General features: G+C 35.8%; 4 protein-coding genes and 1 long non-coding RNA gene across 6 annotated transcripts; 2 read left to right on the forward strand and 3 right to left on the reverse strand.

The window, feature by feature from the left end:
* Window positions 1-4,284: 4,284 nt before the first annotated feature.
* LOC110888582 lies at window positions 4,285-5,022 on the reverse strand. Its single transcript, XM_022136102.1, has 2 exons — window positions 4,993-5,022; window positions 4,285-4,950 (listed from the first exon to the last, which is right to left on the reverse strand). Exons 1-2 carry the CDS (start codon window positions 5,020-5,022, stop codon window positions 4,285-4,287), a joined length of 696 nt encoding a protein of 231 aa, XP_021991794.1.
* A 1,546-nt stretch (window positions 5,023-6,568) lies between these two features.
* LOC110887203 lies at window positions 6,569-9,868 on the reverse strand. The gene is made up of 4 exons (XM_022134990.2): window positions 8,980-9,868; window positions 8,230-8,877; window positions 7,692-8,128; window positions 6,569-7,409 (listed from the first exon to the last, which is right to left on the reverse strand). Exons 3-4 carry the CDS (start codon window positions 8,037-8,039, stop codon window positions 6,687-6,689), a joined length of 1,071 nt encoding a protein of 356 aa, XP_021990682.1. The 5' UTR covers window positions 8,040-8,128; window positions 8,230-8,877; window positions 8,980-9,868; the 3' UTR covers window positions 6,569-6,686.
* Window positions 8,093-9,872, reverse strand: LOC110888583. The gene is made up of 5 exons (XM_035989336.1): window positions 9,548-9,872; window positions 8,980-9,483; window positions 8,728-8,877; window positions 8,210-8,358; window positions 8,093-8,128 (listed from the first exon to the last, which is right to left on the reverse strand). Exons 1-5 carry the CDS (start codon window positions 9,870-9,872, stop codon window positions 8,093-8,095), a joined length of 1,164 nt encoding a protein of 387 aa, XP_035845229.1.
* A 3,189-nt stretch (window positions 9,873-13,061) lies between these two features.
* Window positions 13,062-16,615, forward strand: LOC110890765. 2 transcript variants are annotated; one of them, XR_002564753.2, is made up of 6 exons: window positions 13,062-13,251; window positions 13,362-13,421; window positions 13,595-13,675; window positions 13,930-15,223; window positions 15,500-16,145; window positions 16,302-16,615. It is a non-coding gene; the product is annotated as an uncharacterized LOC110890765 (long non-coding RNA). The 2 variants fall into 2 exon arrangements; XR_002564752.2 differs by having other exon boundaries at window positions 15,134-15,223.
* Window positions 16,616-18,157: 1,542 nt separating this feature from the next.
* LOC110890767 lies at window positions 18,158-23,975 on the forward strand. Its single transcript, XM_035989337.1, has 5 exons — window positions 18,158-18,256; window positions 20,820-21,365; window positions 21,405-21,610; window positions 22,835-22,925; window positions 23,818-23,975. The coding sequence occupies exons 1-4, from the start codon at window positions 18,158-18,160 to the stop codon at window positions 22,854-22,856; spliced, it is 873 nt and encodes a 290-aa protein (XP_035845230.1). The 3' UTR covers window positions 22,857-22,925; window positions 23,818-23,975.
* Window positions 23,976-24,259: the final 284 nt, after the last annotated feature.

Here is a 24,259-nt window from a genome sequence, read left to right on the forward strand (position 1 = left end):
TTTATTTTATTTAAATTACGTTAACGGTTCCTACACGGTTGACTGATAATTCATCACTAAATCTCAAGAAAAATTATTTTACATTAATCCTCGAAGCACTGTGATTTTCATATTCTTTATACCCAACTTCCTCTCTCTTGTGGCAATGTTTGTTGATGACCCATAATATTCGTTGATATTACCGCAATGTTTGTTAGAACCGTTGTTATCGAATCTAAAATCTGCCACATATGCTGATTATTCATATGCATTAGTGGCAACTTTTACATAGTTCTGGTGTAGTGTGAAATAAGAATTTTCGGAAAAATAAAAATACTTATGGAAACCAATGGTTACATGAATTTATCAGTAAGATCTAAATGTGTTCAGTTATGACATGTTTATGGGTAAATAGTGAAAAAACATTCTACTTTGTGTTGCCCAGACTTGATCTTTGATCTCTAGAACATAAATGATAATCTAAACTTTATTGAATACTGAATTTGAATACAATGGAATGAATTTTACAAATGAATTCTAAGCCTTATTTATAGTTTCTAATGGGTGCGAGTGAATAGACGCGTCTCTTCATGAACGGGAGTGTCTCTAGGATCTTGTGGATGATATTTAATCTGGAAGAGGTGTGTCCTTTGATTGAAAAGTCATGTCCCTTGAATCCTTGTGGCTGAAATTGAATGGATGTGTCTCCAAGGAGACATGTCGATTCCTTCAATGAAGTTGGTTATCAACTTCCAACTTGACACCTTTGGCCCTCACACTATATAACTACCCTAAATTACCTAATTACATAATCAACCCTTATAGTATGGATGTGTAGGGATTAGATATTTCATTCACCCCCTAATCACGAACATCCTTGAGCTGTTGCAGATCCTGAACTCCGAGCAGTTCTCGCATTGTAGCAAACTTGACCCTTGCTAGTGCCTTTGTTAGTATATATGCCTGTTGTAGTTCTCCACTTATGTGTTCCACAGTGATATCTTCGTTCTCCACGCATTCTCTTATGAAATGATAGCATGTATCAATGCGCTTGCTACTTCCATGAAAGACTGGATTTCTCATGAGTACTATTGTAGAAACATTATCCACTCTGAGTGTTATCTTCTCTTCCTTCAAGCCTGTAGTTTCACTTAATAGTCTTTTAAGCCATAGTGATTGGCATGCTGCTGTAGTGGCTGCCATGAATTCTGATTCACATGATGATAATGCCACTGTCTGTTGCTTCTGTGTACACCAGGTTATAGGTGATTCTCCAAAGTAGAATACCAGACCAGTTGTTCCTTTTCCTTTGTCTGTATTAACTCCAAAACTGCTATCACTATAACTTGTGATCTTACATCCTCCTTGCTTCTTATATATGATTCCATGCTCTTTAGTTACTTTGATATAAAATAGTATTTGCTTCACTGCTTTCAAGTGTTGCTCCTTTTGTTCTTGCATCAATCTACTAAGCAGACTGACTGGGTAACATAGATCTGGCCTTGTATGCAATAAGTACCTGAGAGAACCTATCAGGCTTCTGTAATGTGTTGCATCTACTAGATCTCCTTCTTCGGTCTTTGTTAATTGTGTTCCTGGATTCATGGGAATTTTTGTGTCATTGCAGGATAACATATCAGCGTCTTTGAGTATCTTGTTGATATAGCCTGACTGCTTGATGACTATCTCACCCCCTGCTTGAATAACTTCTATTCCCAGATAATATGCTAGCAATCCTATCTCCTTCCTTGATGTTCCAGTGACTATCAAATCATCAACATAGACTCCAACTATCAGTGTAGAAGTCTCACGCGTCCTTGTATAGATTGCATTCTCTAAAGTGCACTTCTTAAAGTTAAGTGACTTTAGGGTTTGATCTAACTTCGTATTCCAAGCTCTTGGTGCTTGTCTCAATCCATATAATGCTTTTGATAGTTTATAAACCTTTCCTTCATCTACTGGCTTTACAAATTGTTCTGGTTGTGAGAAATAGACCTCCTCCTTGAGATCTTCATGTAAGAATGCAGACTTCACGTCTAAGTGATGTACTTCCCAACCTTGATATGCTGCTAAAGCCAACATTAGTCGAACTGTCTCTATACGTGCTACTGGTGCAAAGACTTCGTCAAAGTCTATTCCGTGTTGCTGAACATATCCTTTTGCAACCAGCCTTGCTTTGTGTCTGACCACGTTTCCGTTTGCATCTTTCTTAGTCTTGAATACCCATTTTAAACCTATTTCCTTGTGATTTCTTGGCAACTCTGTCAACCTCCAAGTGTTATTTTTGTTTATGGAGTCTAACTCGGCCTTCATTGCTTCAATCCACTTTTTGTCACTAGACGCTTCCTTGTAATTCCTTGGTTCTTCTTCAGGAAGTAATAATTCTTGTGGATCTATTTGAATTTCCTTTGTCTCTTCGTATAGTTCTTCGAGACTATTTAGTTTTATTGGAATGTCACTAATACTCTCCGTTTTACTTTCAGAGGTAGATGGACCTCTACTTGATAATCTGCTTGAACTTCCTGCTGAGTTCTAATTGTACGAATGTGCTGGCAGGGTTACATAGGAGTTTGGTTCTTCTGTCTGATCTACTCCTGAATCATGATGATGTGGCCTGCTACTACCAGGACTACTTGGTTCATTTTCTTCTAACTCTGTTGGGTTGTCATCTTCTTGAATGACAAAGTTTATCCATTCAGGATTCCCTGAATCTACCGTTTCCATATAATTATTCCAGCTCCATGGTTGACCTTCCATGAACTTTACATCTCTACTGACACTTATCTTGTTCTTCGCCGGATCATATAATCTGTATGCCTTTGATCCTTCTTCTATTCCAAGGTAAACCATAGGTGCACTTCTATCATCTAACTTCTTTTGTTGAAGTGGTAATACCTTAGCATATGTTGTGCAGCCAAAAACCTTTAAGTGTTCCAGATTCGGCTTTCTTCCTTTCAATGCTTCATACGGGGTCTTGTTTACTAAAGCCTTCGTTGGAATCCGGTTTAATACATATAATGTATGTCTTATTGCTTCTCCCTAGAAATTTTGTGGCCTGTTCATTGCCTTTAACATACTTCGAGTAGTTGACAACATCATCCTGTTTCTTATTTCCACTACTCCGTTTTGTTGTGGGGAATATGGCGCTAAAAGCTGTCTTGCTATGCCATTGTCTTTGCAATACTTGTTGAATTCAGCCGACGTGAATTCTCCTCCTCTACCCGTCCTTAGCATTTTTAACTTGGTTCGATTTTCTGTCTCCACCTTTTCTTTGAACTGCTTGAAAGTTTCGAATGCTTGATCCTTGGAAGTTAGTAGATATGCCCACATGTAGCGAGTACAGTCGTCTATAAGTAGAAATATATACTTCTTCCCAGCATGTGTTGGTGGGGATATAGGACCACACAAATCTCCATATACTAAATCCAGAGGTCTCAAAGATCTGAATTTTTCCTGATTTGGAAATGGTGTCCTAGTATGTTTTCCTAATAAGCATGCGTCACATACTTGATTGGCATGACTTATTTGAGGAACTCCATGTACCAAGTTCTTTCGAGTCATTTCCTTAATAGCATCGAAGTGTAAATGGCCTAACCTTGTGTGCCATAACCATGCTAAATCTTCTGTGTTTGAGAGCAGGTAGATTGGCCTTCCAATCTTCAACTTTACTTTATACAACCTGTTCCTCATTCTCCTGACTCTCATTAGTAACTTTCTATTTCCGTCGCGGACTGTTAGTAAGTCTCCATCCATTACTACTTTGCAACCGATTTCTGTAAGTTGTCCAAGGCTCAATATGTTGCTTTTCAGACTTGGAATGTAGTATACTTGAGAAACAATCTTCTGTTCTTGGTTCAGACATTCCAGCAGTATTGAACCTATGCCTTTAATTTCTACGTGTGACCCGTCACCAAACCGAACTTGCCCTGTCACCTTTTCATCTAATTCTCTGAAGTGACTTCGCACTCCTGTCATGTGGTTGCTGGCCCCGTTGCCTAAATACCATAGACTTTCATCTTCTGTGCGTTCTTAGTTTAGTAGAACCCTTTCTTGTACAACGTTTTCTTCTTGTATTGCCATTAGCAATATGGGTGCTTCGTCTTCCTTGACGAGATTTAAATGTTCTTGTACAACATCTTTCTCAGGACAGTCCTTCTTGAAGTGTCCATACTTCTGACACTTGTAGCACTGGATCTTACTTATGTCTGTTTGGTTTCTTCCACAATTCCTCCAATTCTTAGACTTTCCACCTCTAGGTCTGTATGAAGATCCTTCATGCTTAGTGCCTTGCTTGTCTTTATTGTCTCACCAGTTTCCACGCGGTTGGTTGAACCTGCCATGCCCGCAGTTTCCATACTGTCTTCCTCTGCCTGAGTTGTTGTCGTGATGTGTAAACATCAACTTGTCTTGACTTTCTCCCGGGATTCCTTTCTTTTGCTTAAGTCTTTCTTCGAACGTTTTTAACCTTCCGACCGCTTCTTCTAGCGTCATTGTTTCTAAATCAGAGTACTGTTCCATAGAGGCGACTATCTGAGTAAACTTATCTGGTACTACATTTAGGAGTTTGCGTACCAGAGTCGGTTGACTCAGTGTTGTCCCTAATTCGCTTGCCCGGGTAACTACACTGTTTATCTTTGTGGTGAAGGAGTCTATAGTGTCATCTTCCCTAATTTGAATTAACTCGAATTCTGATAAAAGTGTATGCCAACGAGCCTTCTGTACCCGATCAACACCAACGTGTCTTGTCTTGAGATTTTCCCAAATTTCCTTTGTAGTTTTAAAATTTGCAACTTGCAATACAACATCATTTGGTATTGCTTGGAACAGATAAGCAATTGTCGCCTTATCTTTCTTAAAATCCGTTTGCGTATTTTCCGTTGGTTCAATCGTTTCCCAAAGTCCATTTGCTTCCAAAATCGTTTTGATGCGAATTGCCCAAACCGTATAGTTTGTTGCTTTCAGAATAGGACACTGGTATTGGGAAAGAGAACTTCCTTCCTTTTAAATTATAACTTGTGAATTTGGTTCGGTTGCTCCTGACATATCTTCCGACCGAACAATCTTCACTTTCAAAAACTTTTATCTTTCTTGGTTTCAACAAACCTCTAATCCTTAACCCCCGCGTATAACCCAACGCGTAACAATCAATCTAATTCGCACTAAACCTCGGAATCAAAACCCTAGATTCCTAACCCCTGATTTGACCCTGAATCGAAAATAAACTAACTTGCGAATTGAGAAAGAATAATAAAACCTGATCGCGAATTCCCTGCGATGCCTAGAGCCTGATGCTCTGATGCTCTAATACCAATTGTTGCCCAGACTTGATCTTTGATCTCTAGAACATAAATGATAATCTAAACTTTATTGAATACTGAATTTGAATACAATGGAATGAATTTTACAAATGAATTCTAAGCCCTATTTATAGTTTCTAATGGGTGCGAGTGAATAGACGCGTCTCTTCATGAACGGGTGTGTCTATAGGATCTTGTGGATGATATTTAATCTTGAAGAGGTGTGTCCTTTGATTGAAAAGTCATGTCCCTTGAATCCTTGTGGCTGAAATTGAATAGATGTGTCGCCAAGGAGACATGTGGATTCCTTCAATGAAGTTGGTTATCAACTTCCAACTTGACACCTTTGGCCCTCACACTTTATAACTACCCTAAATTACCTAATTACATAATCAACCCTTGTAGTATGGATATGTAGGGATTAGATATTTCACTTTGCTTACCTATAAATGTGTGAGCACACTGGTTTGCTTCTCTTACTGGGTGAGGGTTGGATAGTACCGTAGTTAAAAGTACATAAAATTTTGGAATTATGTTACATATATATGGAATGTGAATATGGAGTTGTTACGCATCTAAGGTTAGATGCGAAACCCATCAAAACTACGTAGTTTTGTTAAAATTCCCCAATAAAAATATTTACTTCCAAAATAAACATGTCCCCCCTGTACATTGTGTGTTCGTTCTTCCTCTTCCTATAAGCATTGACAATATCTTCGTCTCTTTGTTCCCAATTTTATATATTTCGTTAATCAATATTGCCCAATCCGCATCAGTTTTACATCTCAATTATTGGTCATTGCCATTATGAATTTTACATTTATGATTCCATCGCCAAAACCATTATGTTATTATACCTTAGTTCAAACCCATTAATTTTGATTTCCCTTTCTAATTAGTAGATCAGAGATATATTAGCTAGAATTTATTACACTGATTGATGTTGAAATTGCCAAATTCAATTGATTGATCGATGATGGTGGTATATGCTAGCAAAATAAAGAACCATTTTTTTTACAACGACAAATTTGGATCACTAACGGACCACTGGAGCATCTTTGTGCCACCAAGGAATCCACCTGATCAATCCATCTCCACTAGGCTATAAAGCCATGGACGCAAAATAAAGAACTATTAGAGTCGATACAATTAATCTTGGTATGTGTATAGATGAATGATAAAAATTAAAGGCTATTAAAGCACATTTTCGACATGGGGAGAAATTACGTGTCGTAGTTATACTACAAAATGTAGAATTCAACATCATCCTAAATAAAAAACCAAAATGAATAATATAATAACATCTTATTTTGATTAAATTGATAAAAATATTTATATATGGAATTACAATTATCAGAAACTAAAAGAAGAAAGCTCACACTATACCATCGTGAAACCTTTATCCACGCACTATGCATCCAGACAAACATTCATTGACGAATCTCCAGTGTCTTCCACCTTCATCGAGTAATCATCGTTATTTTGTTGTGGGGGGTATTGTTGAGGTTTCTTGATCATGGAGGCATGTTTACTATGTTTGTCAAAAATTGAAGATCCATATGTACGAATAACCATTTCAATTAGGAGAGGAAACTGAAGTGCAGAGAAGAGAACAACGGGGAAAGTAGATAGAAGAATAAGAGGTATGGAGACCCATGATAGTGTCTTATGGAGCTCAAGATACAATGCAGTAGCAAATGATATCATCATGGTAACTATAGAGAAGAAAAGGCATGCAATTCCAAGGATCAATTTGGTGGGCAAGGAAACAAGAAAATCATCCTCTGCGTATCTAGCAGTGAGAATTCCTAGGAACATCAAAACGGAAGTTGTTGATGCGAAGAGAGAAAGTCCATTTGATATCATGAATATCATGAACACGTTACTGTCCATGTATAACATTATGGGTAGGCCACTTTTTTCGTCATTCCCACCGGGTACAGTGAAGGCAGTGGTGAACATGACTGCAGCGATAAGAGTTCCTACAATCATACTTGATCCTGCAGTGTTCTTCATCCATTTTTCGCCTTCTTTTGCGAGATCTTTGTGTTCTTGAGTGAATAAAGTGGCAGGCTTTCTGTGGCTTTCATTCACTTGATCTTTGTATTTGGGTTGTACTAAGCTTTCCACCTCCTAAAATTTTTGGTTAAATACATGAACATAATTTAGACAATTTTACATAAAAAAAACTTCAAAAGATGATTTATGCAATTATAAAAATATTTTTTTTAATACCAATATACTAAGTACTAATTCTCAGTCACTAACATTTATTGCATAAAAATTAGTCCCAAATATGGTTAGCAACTGATCAATCAGTCCATATACTATGTAGAGAATGGTGCATCAACCCCTGATACTTTACTTACTAATAGTTACTTTTTTCCATAGCACCGGAGAGAAACTTTGTTCTACCTTATACCACTGCAGTTCCCTCTGCATTTGTAGGGCAGCTCCTGAAACACGCTCAAGTTGAGCCGGAGGAGAGAGCTTCGCTGCAAGATGTAGAAAATTATTCTGAAATATATCATGTCGACTTGCCACTATGCTTTTCTTTGTTCCCAATCTACAGAAAAGACTGAATATTTTTTCTTGGCGAAGAACAATTGCATGTGAAAAGATTGATCTTCCTCTTTTGTCTTTCCTCCATATGAAGTCAGGATTGTATGTTAGTAGTTCCTCTACGAACTCAACTATTCCATGCTTAATTGCATTGTGCACCGCCTTGTCAATTTCCAATCTTTCAAGCTCTAAGTGATTCATGCCTTTTATTCCCTTAAAAATGCAGCCGAGGAGGTTACTTGCTTCATCATTTACTAACTTTCTGTCATGCAAATACTTGATATCGGGTACTGCAAGTAAAATTAGACACACATATTTGCACAAAATCATTTTCTATCATATTATTTTCATGACGAGAAGTACATTTGTACCAGAAGTATGACATGCATACCGATTAGCCGTAGCAAGATCCAACCTAGCTGATGTAGAAAGCCAGGGTGGTGGCTGATGAATTCATCTTGATGATCACCAGGGGTATTGATTTTGGTGTCAACTTCCCAAGGAGAATGTATACGCACACCTGTTTAGAACGTATACAGGTATCAATGAAGTTAGTCCAACCAACATCCAAAAGAAGGTCAAGGTACACTATGGAAATCAAGGTTAGTAGTTAATCTAGACTCTAATATAGATTATTATCTAAATAATCCAAGTTTAAATTAGAGAGGAAAGTTAGAATTATAATCTAGATTTGTTATTATTCACTATTGTAAGTATATATCACAATAGTTATAATATGACCTTAATAAGGTAATATGAATAGTTGGTTAGTATGTGTCAAATAAGGTATTTAGAATGTATTCTTAATTTTAATTAAAAAAATGGGAATGTGATTCCTTGTTGAGCTAATGTTAGAGCACAGAAAGGTATTTAGAATGTAACTACTCACAGTTATAGATCCATTGTTTCCAATATGGAAATTTGCTTCCACTTGCAAATGCAGAAGGCTTATGTGCTAATTTGTGAAGAGCATAATCGTCATGGTGATCCGCCATGATGCCAAGCTTTGGGAACAACTTGAGTAGCTCCGAAGCAATATCTATGGCATTTAGAGTAGAACATTGTTTGTACCAATTAGTGAGATTCTTTAAAATTGTAGACAAAACAAAATAAAAAATATAAAAAAACTCAATTGACTAACCGTAGAAATCTGCGGTGATCAAATTATTCAGTAGCAACACACCATCCAATTTGTATTTCGGGTCAGGGTTATTTGGGTCTAGTAGGTGTTTTGGGGTCTTGGAGTAGAGATAGTGAACCATTCGCTTTCTACCATACATTGATGCCACAATGACAGGAAGGGAGCTCTGGTCAGTATTTCCACTTTTTAGGGTAACCAAATTGTTATTCTTTTCCACCATGGCTTTAGCCAATGTTATGTTTTCGGTTATAGCAGCTAGAGAGAGAGGAGTGGCCCCAAACTCATTGCTAATTTCTAATTCTTCTGGGGGTATCTTCTTCACTAAGTCTAGTGCAATCTCTATTTTTCCAGAGAGGATTGCAATGTGGAGAGCTGTATCTCCATGTGAAGATACAATTGACGTTGTAGCATTGGGTTCCTTCTTAAGGATCACATTCACTCGTTCCATGTCGTCATCCTCAATAGCGTTGTATAGGTCTTCATATAGATGGTGTTTTTCAACCCCTGTGAACATTCTATATTTTTTAGAATAATACAAAGTTTAGTTATTGCAATATAAAAGGCATACAAAATTGACAAACTACTTCACCAGAAACATCTTGATCTTTTTTATGACCCAATTCAGCCAAATGATCCCAAGCAAATTTAGCAGAGACATGCGTATTCTTCTTGTACTTGGAGTATGCTTGTGATCCACACGCGAGTTGAATAGCATGCAAAGCCTGAGCGTTCTTCCTTTGCCACTCTTGTGGTTCGTCTTCCTCCTCAGATTTTGCATCTCTAGAGACCACATCCCATAAACCTTGACCAACTAGATAACTTTTTAAACATATTTTCCAAAACTCATAGTTCTCTTCTTTGAACACTTCTGGTACAATCCCGATCATAGCCATAGTTTTCTTTGGTACTAATCTATGAAAAATTGAAGTGTTTATTAGAAATAAAAATGCAAATTGGATTTTAATATTTCAAACTCTATCAGCTGGGACACAATAATCCACACTGACAATTTAACTCCTGGAACACTTAACGTTCATTTTTAGTTCCAAAGTGAATCACACTTGCATAATCATTAAATTAAAGATTTCACTCTATTGTACATTTGCTTTGCACCTATTTCACAATGAATGTATATTCCTTAGTTTGCTAATAATCATCCATGTGAGTGAAATCAAGTAAAATCAAGGGTAAATCTTTGAAGATAATATGCGTGAGATTGATTTTGGTAATGAAAGTGAAACCTAAGAATGTTATTGAGCATATATATTGTCGGTAAGAATTATTATCAGCCAAGCCAATGAGGCAAATTAAAATCTATTTACCAGATAAACATTGAATTGGCATGTAATAGCAATATACTTCCACAAGTTTGCCGATTTCTTAAGCTATATATTGAATTGACATGTAATAGCAATATATACTCCAAGTAGTTAGACTTATAAATTGTATTTCGCTATTTAAAAAGTCAAAAGAGTTACTAGTATCACTTTTAGAAAAATGGGCACAATTAAAAAATTGGGTAATTGCTAATTTCGGTCACAAATATAGCCTTTTCTAACATAAATTGTGGTGGCAAAAACTTGCTTTGGTTAACATATTGCGATAAATTTGTGATCAGGGGTTTCTTTTTGACCGACAAGAAATTTCATCTCAAATTTTGCTACCTGGGTTGGTAACGGTAACTAAAATTCCAACCACATAAATTGTTACACAATAAACTTAAATCTTTGAAAGTATGTTGCTATTAACAGATATCAACCATTGACATCTCAGTTGTACTGAAACTACAAAAATTCAAAAAAATAAAAAAATAAAAAAACTAAAAGGAGCAGAACTAAACACTCATATCATCTCATGCGTTATGTATCAAGAAAAATAACATCATACAAGAACTTAACACAGTCTACAATAATAGAAAGAATAACTTACAATGTTTTTCTTTTTTCTTTTTCTTAACGTCCCCTTGATGATAGTTCTAGGATTACACAAATTTATAAACATCAGTAGAAAACATTCTTCAAGACAAAAGAAGATTCCTTTAACCTCGTCCCAAGTGATTCTTTATTATGCAATTCTCTTTTTTCCTTCTTATTTCCTTCCTCTTTGTGTCATGGATAACACATGAAAAACACGTTAGTGATAAGGGCAGTAAGCAAGCCAAATACATTAATGATTTATAAAAGGTTTATTAGCAATTTAAATATTATTAATTTATAGTTGTGCTTAAAGATAGGATTATACTTCTAGCCCATATATACTCATCAAGTCTAACGCATAAATACTAACAGAAAAAAAAAAAAAAAAAAAAAACAAAAACAAAAACAAAAAAACAACGTGATCCGTCAAAGCACCTAGCTTACCCAAAAATGATATGAAATTAGAGAATTAGTATTTAACCATTCGTGGATGACTAACAACAACTAATGAATGTCCGGCAAGTGTCATAACACATTTAACTTTTCTTTTATGGTTAAACAAACTGAATAGAATAATAAAAACTAAAGTTTTAAAGCATGTCCATAGTTACTTACCGGATAAGCTTTCATATAAGATTTACTTGAAGTCTTTTGATTATTTGTCGGGTAAGAACTAATTTGTGACAAAAAATCCATGATCCATCACAAATTTGGATATAAGGTTTTCATAAGTTGTCTGATAATATTGATTTTCGACTTTCGACTGATAACTTGTCAATGGATCGGTCATAAATCTATATTATATGTGTATATATATATATATATATATATATATATATATATATATATATATATATATATATATATATATATATATACATGTAGAGGATCCTGTAAAAATTGCTAAAAGTGTGAGAAGTGTATACTACTAGAAAATTAGGCAATAGCCACCAAAATTTGCAACCGAAAGAAAATGGTAGCAAAATCAGTTACCATTTTTCAATCAAAATATTATTGGTAGCAAATACATCTCAAATATCCAAAATAATAATAATTTATATAATACGGTTGTAAAATGGTGACAAATATGTAAAAATATAACGTTTTATTGAAGTTTCCACGGTTTTTTGATGTCAATTCAGCTTGCCACCGTCACATGATCACAAATTAGTAAAAAAAATTAAGCGGAAATATCAAAATTTTACCCGCTCGCCCAAAATTTAAGCGTGAATATCAATTAACTTATCTGATCTAGGGTTTTTAGGGGTGAGCAAAAGGAAAAAACCCGACCCGACCATTACCCGACCCGACCCGAGAACCGATCAAACATAAAATACAGAACCGATTCACTACCCTAAATATAGGGTCGGTTCCGGTCCATAGGTCCAAGTCGGGTTTTACCATGAAAAGAACCAAGAACCGACCCGACCCTATTTTATATGAAAATTTGGAACCGATCTAAATACCTAGGTACTTGGGTTCGGGTCGGGTTGGGTATATTTTCGGTTCGGTTCTCAGTTATTTTCGATTCGGACCTAAACTTGCTCACCCCTAAGGGTTTTGATTAGTCTGCTCTAGGGGTGTGAATTTCTGACACGACCCGAAAATCGGACACGAACCTAACACGAAATTTGCGGGTTTAGGTTTAGTCTAAACGGGTTCGGGTCAATTTCGGGTTGAACCTGCAAACCCGTTTAGGTTAACGGGTCGGGTTCGGGTCAACCTGGTCGGGTTGGCAGGTTGACCCGTTTAACACATTTATACTATTTTATATTTTTTACAATATTTTTTATGTTATAAATTAAATGGGGTGTGTATTTTATGCTATGATTATAACTTTAAAAGAGAAATTAACATAGATTTTATAATTTAAATATGATATTAATATATACGTTTGTGTTTTTAAGTAAATTGTAATTGTATTATATAAATTTCAGAAAAAAAAAACTTAAAAAATTCGGATTAAACGGGTCGTGTTCGGGTCAACCCATGAAACTTCGGGTCGTGTTCGGGTTCATATTTATGATACGATTTTCGGGTTCGGGTCGGGTTCGGGTTCATGTAAAATTTTCGGGTTCGGATCGGGTTGAACCCGTCAACCCGCAAACACGACCCGTTTAACACCCCTAGTCTGCTCCCCAAAATCACTAGAACCATAAACTTCTCTCCACCATCGTTGATCCAATCATCCTCCGCTCAACCATCACCGATGGAATCATCCTCCACTCCACCTCACTGTCAACAACGTCCCCTGAATCACATGGCAACGATTGCACTTCGCTACCGTCCGTTCGCACCACCACTCCGTCACCGGAACACTCGCAGTCATCACTGACCACTCGTTTCAAGCCCTCAGGTAACCTTTCTCTTCAACTCATTGATTCTTGGTTTTGGTTTTTATTTGCATTTGTTTGATTCTTGGTTTTGGTGTTTGATTTTGGGTTTTCTCTGGTTTCAATGCATCAGACGATGGCAAGAACAGAACATCAAAAGTGCAAACGTGGTATACTCACACTTCATCTTTAGGTTTGACTTCAACAACTGAAAGTTACATACATTACTTTTAGTTTAAATATATTAGTTATTCTTGTATGTACAGCTTTTGGCCACATGTATATGATCAGTTGATCACAGAAGAATAACAAATGTATGACAATGGTATAAATGTACTATAATCTATTGTGATGTTGAAACTGCAGATGATGTTGAAATTAGTGGCTGAAGATTCCGAGTTGATGCCTTCAAAAAGGTTCAAGGAATCAAAAAACACCAACGACCTGGTATGGTTATGGTTATGGGTCTATTGGTTATGGTATATATTAATCTCAGTCCTTGTAGGTAAACATGTTTGAGATCTAGGTTAGCTTGGTTGGGATTTTATATATGTTTGGTGTGGTTCACATGCCCCATCATGACCCATCATCTTGGTTAGGAGACATATTTTACGCACTAGGATTACTAGCATAATTTGGTTCTATGTGGTTTTTTTTTGTTTAACATCCTCAAAGCCTGTTTTGGTTATCGTATTTGTTAGGTAGCTACTCGATGAAATGTGTCATCCACGTTTGCCGCAACCACCAAAGTTGGGTTGGATTTTAGATCGCCACGACTGCATAGAAATAAGAGATAATCTGTGTAGGAAGCATCGTAGACGAGCCCAGGATCAGCTGCTTTTTCTGGTCTGAAATGGCCCGACCCATATTGAAATAGATATGCCTTGTTGCCTGATGCATCAGTTATTTGTGTCCCAACGTTAACGGAGCAGGTTTAACTTGTAATACAGTTTTCCCCAGATAAATATACGCTGTTCGGGTTTTTGTCGAATTTATGTATTGAATAATTTTTATCGCATCATCTGATGTAACTGCAGTTGCTGGAAGAACATGAGCGTCTACGGTTAACTCAGCTCCATTGGTCGGGCTGTTGCCTAAAACGTAACCTATCCCACCGGCCCGTTTCAGTTCCATCCCTTTACCGGCCAGCAAACTTTGTAGATGGCAAGGCGGGCCATTGGTGCACCACCAAAAGCGGTCCCATGGGAAAATCCACCAAGGGATGACGCGGCCTCCCACCGTTGATGCCGTGTGGGTCCCATGCCCATCCATGTCATGAGGGGACGGGCTATCAGTGGTGGTGTTTAGAGGCCCGTATCGTGCTTCATAACCTTTGAGATAGTATCGGGCCCCTATCAGTTTTCTGTCATAACACATAGTTATCATAAGATTCACGTTTACTATATTTCATATGTTATTCAAATTTTTTATTCAAAGTCAAACATGAATTATTTGATAGTATTTCAATTATTTGGTTGATTATTGCTTATTTAAATTTTATATTTGTGATCGAACATTGTAAATTGGGATATGAGATGATAAAATCCGACTTTTGGGAGGGACCAAACATTATGGCCTAAGGTACAAATGAAAGAAGCATAGGTCACAAGATGCACAAAAAAATTGCATCTTTGTTTTGCATTACTTTGTAGCAAGCTGTACGTATCTGAATACCCTTTTAGGCTTTTAGCAGGTAGTAAGAGAGCTTTAGCTTGGTGCAACTTGTTTTGACCTTTATTATAATATAATGCTCAAGGTTAATTCCACAAATAGTCCATGTGGGTTGACTAATTTCATGCATTTTATAGTTCATATGGTTTAAAAAATTTAGGGTTATTTACATGAATAGTCCCTGAGGCTTATCTCAATTGTTAATGGCACCTCTATGATTGTTTTAATGTGCAGGTAGTTGATAAGCTTCAATGGTAATGGAGATGGTGACACGGTAGGGAGTTATTTTTGTGAGGTCCCTTTGTTCAATGGATTTTGACAAAGGTATTTTTTATAATTTTTATGAGTGTTCTTGGCCATTTGTTTGCCATCCTATGTATAGATAACATAATTTTTATATATGGAGTACATTGGGCATTTAATCATGAAATATATGTGGAATTAACTTAAGCTTTTAATCTCAGCTTGCCCAGATGCTTTTTTTTTTTCATTTTGTTTATTCATTTCACTTGGCTTTGAGCTGAACAAAAAATCTGGAAAATGCATTTTTTTCTTTTTGTTAATGGATTTGAGTCATTTTGTTTGAACTTTCTTAATCAGGTTGTCTCTGTTTTGGTTCACTCATGATGGTTGTTAATCATGACCGTGGGTTTGGGAATAAGCAAGCTGTGTTTGGTGACAACAGTTCTTTGGCTCCAGCAAGTGTTTGTATTGGTATGTTTTTCATCACCCATATATACATGTACTTAAGTAATTCTCACAGCGTATTATAGGAGAAGCTGAATGAGGTTGGATACCGATGTAAAATTTAAGAAAGAAAGCATGTAAAATAGGTCAAATAAACAGTTAGAAATGAGATCAACGGATGCTCAGTTCCAAACACGGGTCCGAATGGTGTTTTGGAGTAAGTTGGCAGTGCCTAAGATACACTGCATCCGACTGCCATGGCTTTAGCAACTAGAGGCCTGGTGTATGGGGACAGTACATGCCCTATGTGCGGTGTGGCAGACGAGACGGCTGACCATCTATTAGCCAACTGTATGACTACCAACACAGTTTGTTGGATGGTGTGCGTTTGGGATAAATCCCGATGCCCAGCAGCTTTGAAATTGTGAAGACGTTACTCGATCATGCCCATAATGTTGGCAGTTCAACTAAGGAGAAATAAGTCATCTATGTTATGTTTCTACTGACTTTCTGTAGTCAGCAGAGAAAGGGTGAGATTAGTCTTGAGAAATTGAGTCAGGTATGTTTATTCATATATTTTTCTTAACTTTTTGTTTTTCATTTCATATAACTATGTGAATCACAATTGTATTTTGTTTTCTTTGCAACTAACTTGACCCATTATTACTTTTCATTAATTCTGATTTCTTGATTCTGTTCATTGGTTGTTTTATAGATTGAAAAGTTGAACTTAGTTATCAAGGAGCTCGTTAAGGAAAAAGATGAAGAAAAAGAAAGGTTCAATGGAATTATTGCGGGGTTGTTGGCTGAAAAAGAAAAAGATAAGGTGGATAAAGATGTTATGCTTGATAGGATGTCACAAATTGAAGCTATGTTAACAGCTACAGTTCGAAGATAGGCTATAAACACTTGGTTTTGAATGTTTAGATGTTTATCTTATTAGGATAATTTTAGTTATTTTATGTTTTAGTTGGTATTTTTATATGCTTTTGAAAACAAGATGTTTTATATAATTTTGGGATTTTATTAGACTTTTTTTTTATATTATTTGTAGTTTTATTGATATGTAATTTTGATAAAAATAGCAGGGAGAAAAAAAATCTGAATTAAAAACCAAAATTCCAAACCAAACCAATATCAAATGGTAGCAAATGTAAAAAAATGGTTGCTAAATGGTGGTAATATCGGTGGCTAAATGGTATCAAAACTCGCAAATTGTGTAAAATATGGTGGCTAAATGGTGGCAATATTGGTGGCTAAATGTGCAAAAACTATGGCTAAATGGTGGCAATATCAGTGGCTAAATGGTATGAAAATGCGTCACAACTTGGTGGAAAACAAGGTGGAGCGTAGCAAACATGAAGTGGTGACAAATAATTTTTACCAATTTTGTGGTGGTAAAAATAAGGTAGCAAAATATAAAATGGTGACTATTTGGTGGCAATAGGGCAATTGACATGGGTGTTTTTTTCACCGTATTTTTGGTGGCAAACCGGTGACAACAAGGAAATTGCTACTATTTTGTAACCAAAAATTACATGACAAAAACCATGTTTTCTAGTTATAACACTATATATAATACTATATAACACCCTATAAACACAGTATAACAATATGTAACACCATATAATACCATATAACACTTTGTAACACTATATATCATTGTATAACAAATATAACACTATAGGTTGTCTGATAGCATGCCTATGATAGATGTATAGCGTTATATTTGTTATATAATGATATATAGTGATACATAGTGTTATATGGTATTATATGGTGTTACATATTGTTATACGGTGTTTATAGGGTGTTATATAGTATTATATATAGTGTTATAATACACTTCTCACACTTTAGGCCCTTTTTACACTATCCTTACCCTATATATATATATATATATATATATATATATATATATGAGTTCATTTCAGAACTCTAAATAACTACAGAACTTTCAAAACTCCTAATAAACAATAATTTATATGTAAGTTTTTGTATTTAGAATCTTTTTATCATCTATTATATGTATTTCTTTGATTATATATATGTTAAAAGTAGTTTACATATGTTTAATTGCCAAAATTATATATATATATATATATATATATATATATATGTGTGTCATAACTAATTACATATATGTATAAAAACTAGTTTACATATGTGTAATTATAAAATTACATATAAAAAATGATAAAATTACTCTTAACATGTATGTAATCGTAAAAATACACATAATAAATGATAAAATTATCCTAAACATAAAAATATATAAATAAAAAGATTGTTTATTAGAAGTTTTGCGAGTTCTGTAAACATTTATGGTTCTGAAATGATCCTCGCCCTATATATATATATATATATATACACACATACACTTGGACCTCTACTCAATCATCCATTTATCTCTTCCCAGCTACCTATTTTCTCCCATTTTTTACAATTTTTTTTTAAATGGAAGGCTTAAATTCTTCACCTTCATCTTCTTCATCGGCGTCTAAGCTTGATGATTTAATTTTATTCTCGTCAAATGACGAGGAGTCGCCACTCATAATTTAAGCGTTTCAAATGGTGGTTCAAACAGTAATAGAAAACGAAGGGTGCTTCTCAGAATTCAAGAGGAGAAAATACATAGTACGTGACCGAGTCACCGCACATGAGTTATTGGTAAGTGATTATTTTTCCCAAACCCTACTTATGATGATAGTACCTTCAGACGTCGATTTCGTATGAGCCCTAAATTATTTCTTAGAATATCAAACGATTTATCAAGTAAATATGATTTTTTTTCCTACAAGGAAATGATGCGCGTGGTCGTCTAAGATTTAGCACATTGCAAAAAAACTCACGGTCGCGCTTAGACAATTGGCTTATGGGACGGCTTTCGACATATGAACGGTGTTAGACCGAAAGGTTCTTTTCAAGTTAACGGTGCGGAGTACATATACAGTTATTATCTAACGGATTTACCCGTATTGGGCCGTGTTTGTAAAATCATTTACACGGAAAACAACATTAGACGAAAAGAGATGTAAGTTTAATGGGGCTCAAATGTCGGCACGAAAAGACGTCGAATGAGTATTTAGTGTTTTCTAGTCAAGATGACATATTTTATAGGTGGCGTGTAGAATTATGCCCGGAACTCGAAATGCCGTGTACACGTGTGTTATTTTGCATAACATGATTTCGGAGAATAAGGACACACAATTTGCGAGTATTACGAGGAGACGAGTCAACGAAACGTCATAGAATTAAGTGATCAAGAAAAAGAAGCGAACTTCATCAAATTAAACTTAATACAACACATCACAACGTTCGAGCGGATTTCGTTGCACACATTTGGAGCCTTCCACGTGACGACTCTGACAAAGACGAAGAGGATGATTGAAGTTTATGTAATTTTTTATGTTTATTTAATATTTTTAGGTTTGTGTAATTTTTTATTTTTATTTTTTAGTTTATGTAACTTGAATTTTATGCGGTTTTTAATATTTATGTTTTTTTTTCCATTAATATTAGTGTTCCTAAATTAAATTTAATTGATTTTATATAATTCTTAAACAAAAAATAATGATATTAAATAGGTGTCACGTGTCGAATAACGCCCCTCTTCCACATCCCCATTTTTTCGATCACGCCACTTTTCTGATGCGTGCTTATGTATCGTCTACATGTCACATAACACCTATTTTTCAAGCCCCTCCACGTCGTGTTGTCTTAGAATTATACTTCTAGCCCATACTCATCAAGTCCAACGCATAAGCACTAACAGAAAAAAATAACATATGGATGGAAAAAAATCGCAAATCTAATCTAATACTAATAAAATAGTCTACTTAATCTCACATGTCATTCTCTTTTTCAATTTATTATTATTATTATTATTATTATTATTATTATTATTATTATTATTATTATTGTTATTATTATTATTATAATTATTATTATTATTATAAATTAATTATTACAAAATAATGAAAAATTCCTTAACAACTTAATACTATTAAATGTTTTATTGTTTACTTAGATAATGATCATTTACCTTTTAACTTATCTATAATATATAAGGGAATATGTTAGTAACAATTCTATTTATAATAAACAATTTCAAATAATATTAATATGAAAACAACTTCTTATTCTTTAAAAAGATTTTTTTTACTATATGTTTAAAACATCTATTAAATAAATATTACTTTATATTATAATAATAAAAATAGGAGTAAACTATCAAAATGGTTCCTAAGTTCTGATCACTTTTGACATTTTAATCCAAAATTCAAATCTTTTTAAATCTGGATCCCTGTGGTTTCAATTTTGTTGTCATTCATCCAAAATCAAAATCTACTTGGATTTTTCAGTTAACATACACATTTTTTTGTCTTTTTTCTCCCTTTTAATGAAGGACAAAAGGTCAGATTTTTTTTTAATTTGTTATCATAAAACGTTAAAAGACCATTTTGCCCTTCTTTATGTGACAACCGGTAATTAACGCCTCTTAATTACGAGATTAACAAACATTTAAGTCGATAATAAGTACGGTTTAAGGCACGAATTAACTTAATTTGGCTACTGGAATGCCTAGGGACGCTTATCGGACATTACAGTGCGCGTATGGTGAATTTCGGGAAACCTGCTAAGCGTTAAACGAATACGAACCGGCACCGAACAAATTACTGACAACACCAACATATACGAATTTTACACGCGTATTTTAAACTTATAAATTTAGTTTTACGAATTTATCGTGGTTTCGTACGCCACAAAGCGCAAACGTGAATGAGAAACACGACTGTAGAAACGCACCGACAAGGAAACGGAAACATCGGACACGCGTATTACCTACAAAATGGAAATATTATGATATATCTAGCGTCGTAATCAATTTTTAGTATCCGCGGACGAAAACCGATCGAAAAATGGATTTAAGAATGATAAATGAAGCCGCTTCCGCGTTTTAACGTAATCGACAGAAATACGCGTTTAGTAACGATATACTACACAATTTTAAGGGTTTCGACCTTAATGTTTTATTTTACGACAAAACGACGATCGGGTTCGAGAAAACGGGTTCGTAAGTGTGATCGGGCCACTCAATACACGGGAAGTGGGCTTGTGGGCCTTGGGCCCAAGCCCACTAACCAAACCCTAACTATATAAGTGAAGTGATAACCTATTTTTGTATTGAAACCTCAGACCAAACTAAAACACACGCATACAACAACAGTAGCCGTTCTTTCTCTGCAGATCTAAAAACACACATAGAAACCCTAATCCTCTAACTTCCATCTCAAACATACAGACATCAACAATCAATCACTCCATACCCTTCCTCTCGTGCTCCTCTCTGTCTCGTTACAGCCAGCCGGCGACTAACTGGCCGTTGTCGGCTGTTCTCCTCCTGCACCCCCCTTCATCAGTTAGAGATGAACACCACCACCACCATCGGGTGGTGGTGAGCGACGGATGGATCGAGAAACCGAGGAGAGAGGGAGAGAAATCTGAGAGATCGAGAGTGAAAGAGAGACCGGAGGAGGGTGGTGATGGCGACAGCCGACGCCGTCTGCGGAGGAGCGATGGAGGAGACAACGACGACGGTGAGTTACTTTCCAACATATTTCTGATATTGAAGATGGTGGTAGTGGTGCGACACCACTGTCGGAGACCTCTGGCCGGCATCGGCGGCGGAGGTGGGTACTATATTCAGCAGGTTCGGTGTCGGGTCAGATTACGTGTTCCGGTTTTGCGAGTCAAGTCTCGGGTTTGGACAACTTCGGTCAACAAAGTCAAACCAGTCAACACGTCAGGTTGACTGGTCAACGCTGGTCAACAGGAGTCAAGGGCAGTCAACAGCAGTCAACGGGTTGGTTTCGGGACAAACCCGGTCAGCCACGGTCGAAATCAGTCAACGCAGTCAAGACTCGGTCAACTCAGTTCAGTTTGGTCAACTCGGATTTTGGGTTGGTTTAACTCGGTCAAACCGAGTCAAACTCGGTTAACGACAGTCAACTCGAAGATCCGGTAAAGTTTTAATGACCCGAAAGTTAGTTTCGTTGTTTTTTTGATAATATAGCTAAACGCGAAACCGAGCTCGACCGATACCTTTAGCGACTATTTACATTTTATTTTATTTTGGCGTATTTGATGAAAAGCTATCATATATTGCGTGAGTTGATTGAATAATTGTTGAATTGTTGGTTGAGTTTTGATAAAAATATCGACACTTGATTGTCGGGATCGTCCAAAAACAGGGGAAACTCTGTTCGTTTTTCCGTAAAAACGCGACATACAAAATGTATTTTGGTTATAAAAAAAAAACCAACACTTATCGAAATTCAAGTTAAATACACGATCTAATGAGTTCGCATATTTAAAAACCTTGGTTTTCTACGAATGTTATATATTTTTCCTAAGGGTTTTACAAGAACCAATATATTTACAATCAAGAGTTTTGACCATAATGCACACTCAAGAGTTTTGACCACAAAAACCAATATATTTACGGTCAAGAGTTTTGAACATAATGTATGTTATTTAAAGAGTTTTATAAGTATTTTCTTATTACATTCAAGACATGATTTAAATATTTTTTTTTAAGTTTTCATTATTTACGAAATTTTAAAACTTCCAGAATCCTTATAAACCCTATTTACGACAAATACTATATTTGGTGAGAAATAATATGCTAGTACATGTGCATATGTAAATACATATTAATATTGGGACAAATCAAAACTTATGTTCTTATATGATATAATTTTAAGAAATATTATTGTTTTGCACAAATTCATGACGCCAATTAGAGATTATATTGCTAAAATAAAAATATAACATATATATATATATATATGTATTGTTCGAAGCGAGTTACGACTTCAGTTACATATATATTTATTTATTACCATCCTACGAGAACTACAACGGTATATTACCGAATCATATACGACGTTTCTAATACGTACCATATTTCATCTACGTATTTCTATTCACGACAACCAACACGAGCTCGAAAGTATGTATTTATATTTGAATATATAAATATATATCTTAATCACTCGAAAACTAAGTCGATCTCGAGACTTAGCGTTTATCCCGGTTATAAGCGAGATCAAATAACCATAATTTGGTTATTTCAAGATAAGATAATAACACTACCTTAGAATCGTTTAGTTAACGACTCGGTAGAGCTCGGACACGTAGTTTAGCTACGTTTAAATTAGAAACTTATAATTATTCCTTGATTAGGAATGCTTTAGTTGCACGCTAGCTAATTCACGATTCTTGGAACGGCACTACGGAATCACACTTTAAGATAGCTTTGCACAGGAATATCCAGGTGAGTTCATAACCCCCACTTTTTACTGTTTTACATTTTTTTATAAAATGTTTTCGGGGGTGGAAAGACATGCAACTTTTGCAAAATCACACAAGGTTTCGATAAATGAATATCGCATATTTATAAACCATTTTGCGACAGGATTTCAACGAACTCAAATGGTTTATGAATGATTTCGATGAAACATACCGGTTTTACAAAACGCGCGCATATTTACCAAACGTGCATGATTTTCTAATGGGTACGGGCGACACAGTCGAGGTGATTCGACACAGTCGAGGTGATTCGACACAGTCGAGGTGATTCGACACAGTCGAGGGGATTCGACACAGTCGAGGTTATTCGACACAGTCGAGGTGATTCACACAGTCGAGGTGATTCGACACAGTCGAAGTGGTTCACACAGTCGAGGTGATTCGACACAGTCGAGGTTATTCAACACTAAAAACCGTCTACACAGGTTGAGTACTTCCTATGTCGCCGCATACGTTAGTGTCCTCGCGAAACATTAACGATCAACCTGTTCATAGACGCTTTACTTACCCATTTACAACCCTATAACTTTCATATGTTTTTAAGATTCATTTGACGCAAACTCATACACATGTATTTACAAACTTCGGTAATGTTTTCAACTTATGTACAAGTAAGAGGACGAGTTGGTCCTGCTTACAAAGACTCTTTTGGGCTCGGTTCATTCTCACACGTGCAATGCACAAAGACTCTCGTGGGCTAAACCCACAGTTTTCATATGACATGCCGAGAAAATGATTTTACTAAATTTTCTCAAGAACTTTAAACCGGTTATCAAAAAGATTTCTTTTAAATCTTTTCAAAACAAACTATGAACTCGCTCAACTTTATGTTGACTTTTTCGCATGTTCTTTCTCAGGTAGCATTTTCAAAACTACGGAACGGTTGGAATAGGAGAACCCACGGGATTTCGAGTACTTAGTGGGCGTTCACTGTTTAGAAGTCTTAGTCTTTTGCTTCCGCTGTGCAATGAAGATACCGGTCCAGTCACGCCAAGCTCTGATATTTCGGGGTGTGACAGATTGGTATCAGAGCTATAGGTTTCAGCGAATTAGGTTTCTGTAGAGATACCTAAGCTTAAACCTCACTATCCTCTGGGGACTTAGATTATCAAGAATTAAACGCATATAGAACGCCTAAGACTCGAATATGGGTTCCAACCGTTTCCAAAACAATGAGTCAACAGTTTTGGTTTAAAAAAATACACTAGTGTTGAGTTGATACACGATACACGATACACGAAATGATTACACACAGTAAGCAAAACCTAGAGGGTTTTGATAACACGCATATAGGACCTT

Source organism: Helianthus annuus, chromosome 4, assembly GCF_002127325.2.
Source record: "Helianthus annuus cultivar XRQ/B chromosome 4, HanXRQr2.0-SUNRISE, whole genome shotgun sequence".
Taxonomy (NCBI): Eukaryota; Viridiplantae; Streptophyta; class Magnoliopsida; order Asterales; family Asteraceae; genus Helianthus; species Helianthus annuus.

Bases quoted from the DNA above. Each gene is read 5' to 3' on its own strand.
- LOC110887203 (XM_022134990.2), bottom strand. From the start codon at position 8,039: ATGAATCACTTAGAGCTTGAAAGATTGGAAATTGACAAGGCGGTGCAC. The intron at 7,410-7,691 runs GTAGAACAAAGT...CAAAAATTTTAG, and splicing joins GGGAACTGCAGTGGTATAAG to GAGGTGGAAAGCTTAGTACA.
- LOC110888582 (XM_022136102.1), bottom strand. From the start codon at position 5,022: ATGTCAGGAGCAACCGAACCAAATTCACAA. The intron at 4,951-4,992 runs GTTATAATTTAA...TCCCAATACCAG, and splicing joins CAACCGAACCAAATTCACAA to TGTCCTATTCTGAAAGCAAC.
- LOC110890767 (XM_035989337.1), top strand. From the start codon at position 18,158: ATGGTGGTTCAAACAGTAATAGAAAACGAAGGGTGCTTCTCAGAATTC. The intron at 21,366-21,404 runs GTCAACAAAGTC...TCAGGTTGACTG, and splicing joins CTCGGGTTTGGACAACTTCG to GTCAACGCTGGTCAACAGGA. The intron at 21,611-22,834 runs GTAAAGTTTTAA...TTCCTTGATTAG, and splicing joins ACAGTCAACTCGAAGATCCG to GAATGCTTTAGTTGCACGCT.
- LOC110888583 (XM_035989336.1), bottom strand. From the start codon at position 9,872: ATGGCTATGATCGGGATTGTACCAGAAGTGTTCAAAGAAGAGAACTAT. The intron at 8,878-8,979 runs GTTAGTCAATTG...TAAATGCCATAG, and splicing joins GATCACCGCAGATTTCTACG to ATATTGCTTCGGAGCTACTC. The intron at 8,129-8,209 runs GTACAAATGTAC...TTTTACTTGCAG, and splicing joins GTATGCATGTCATACTTCTG to TACCCGATATCAAGTATTTG.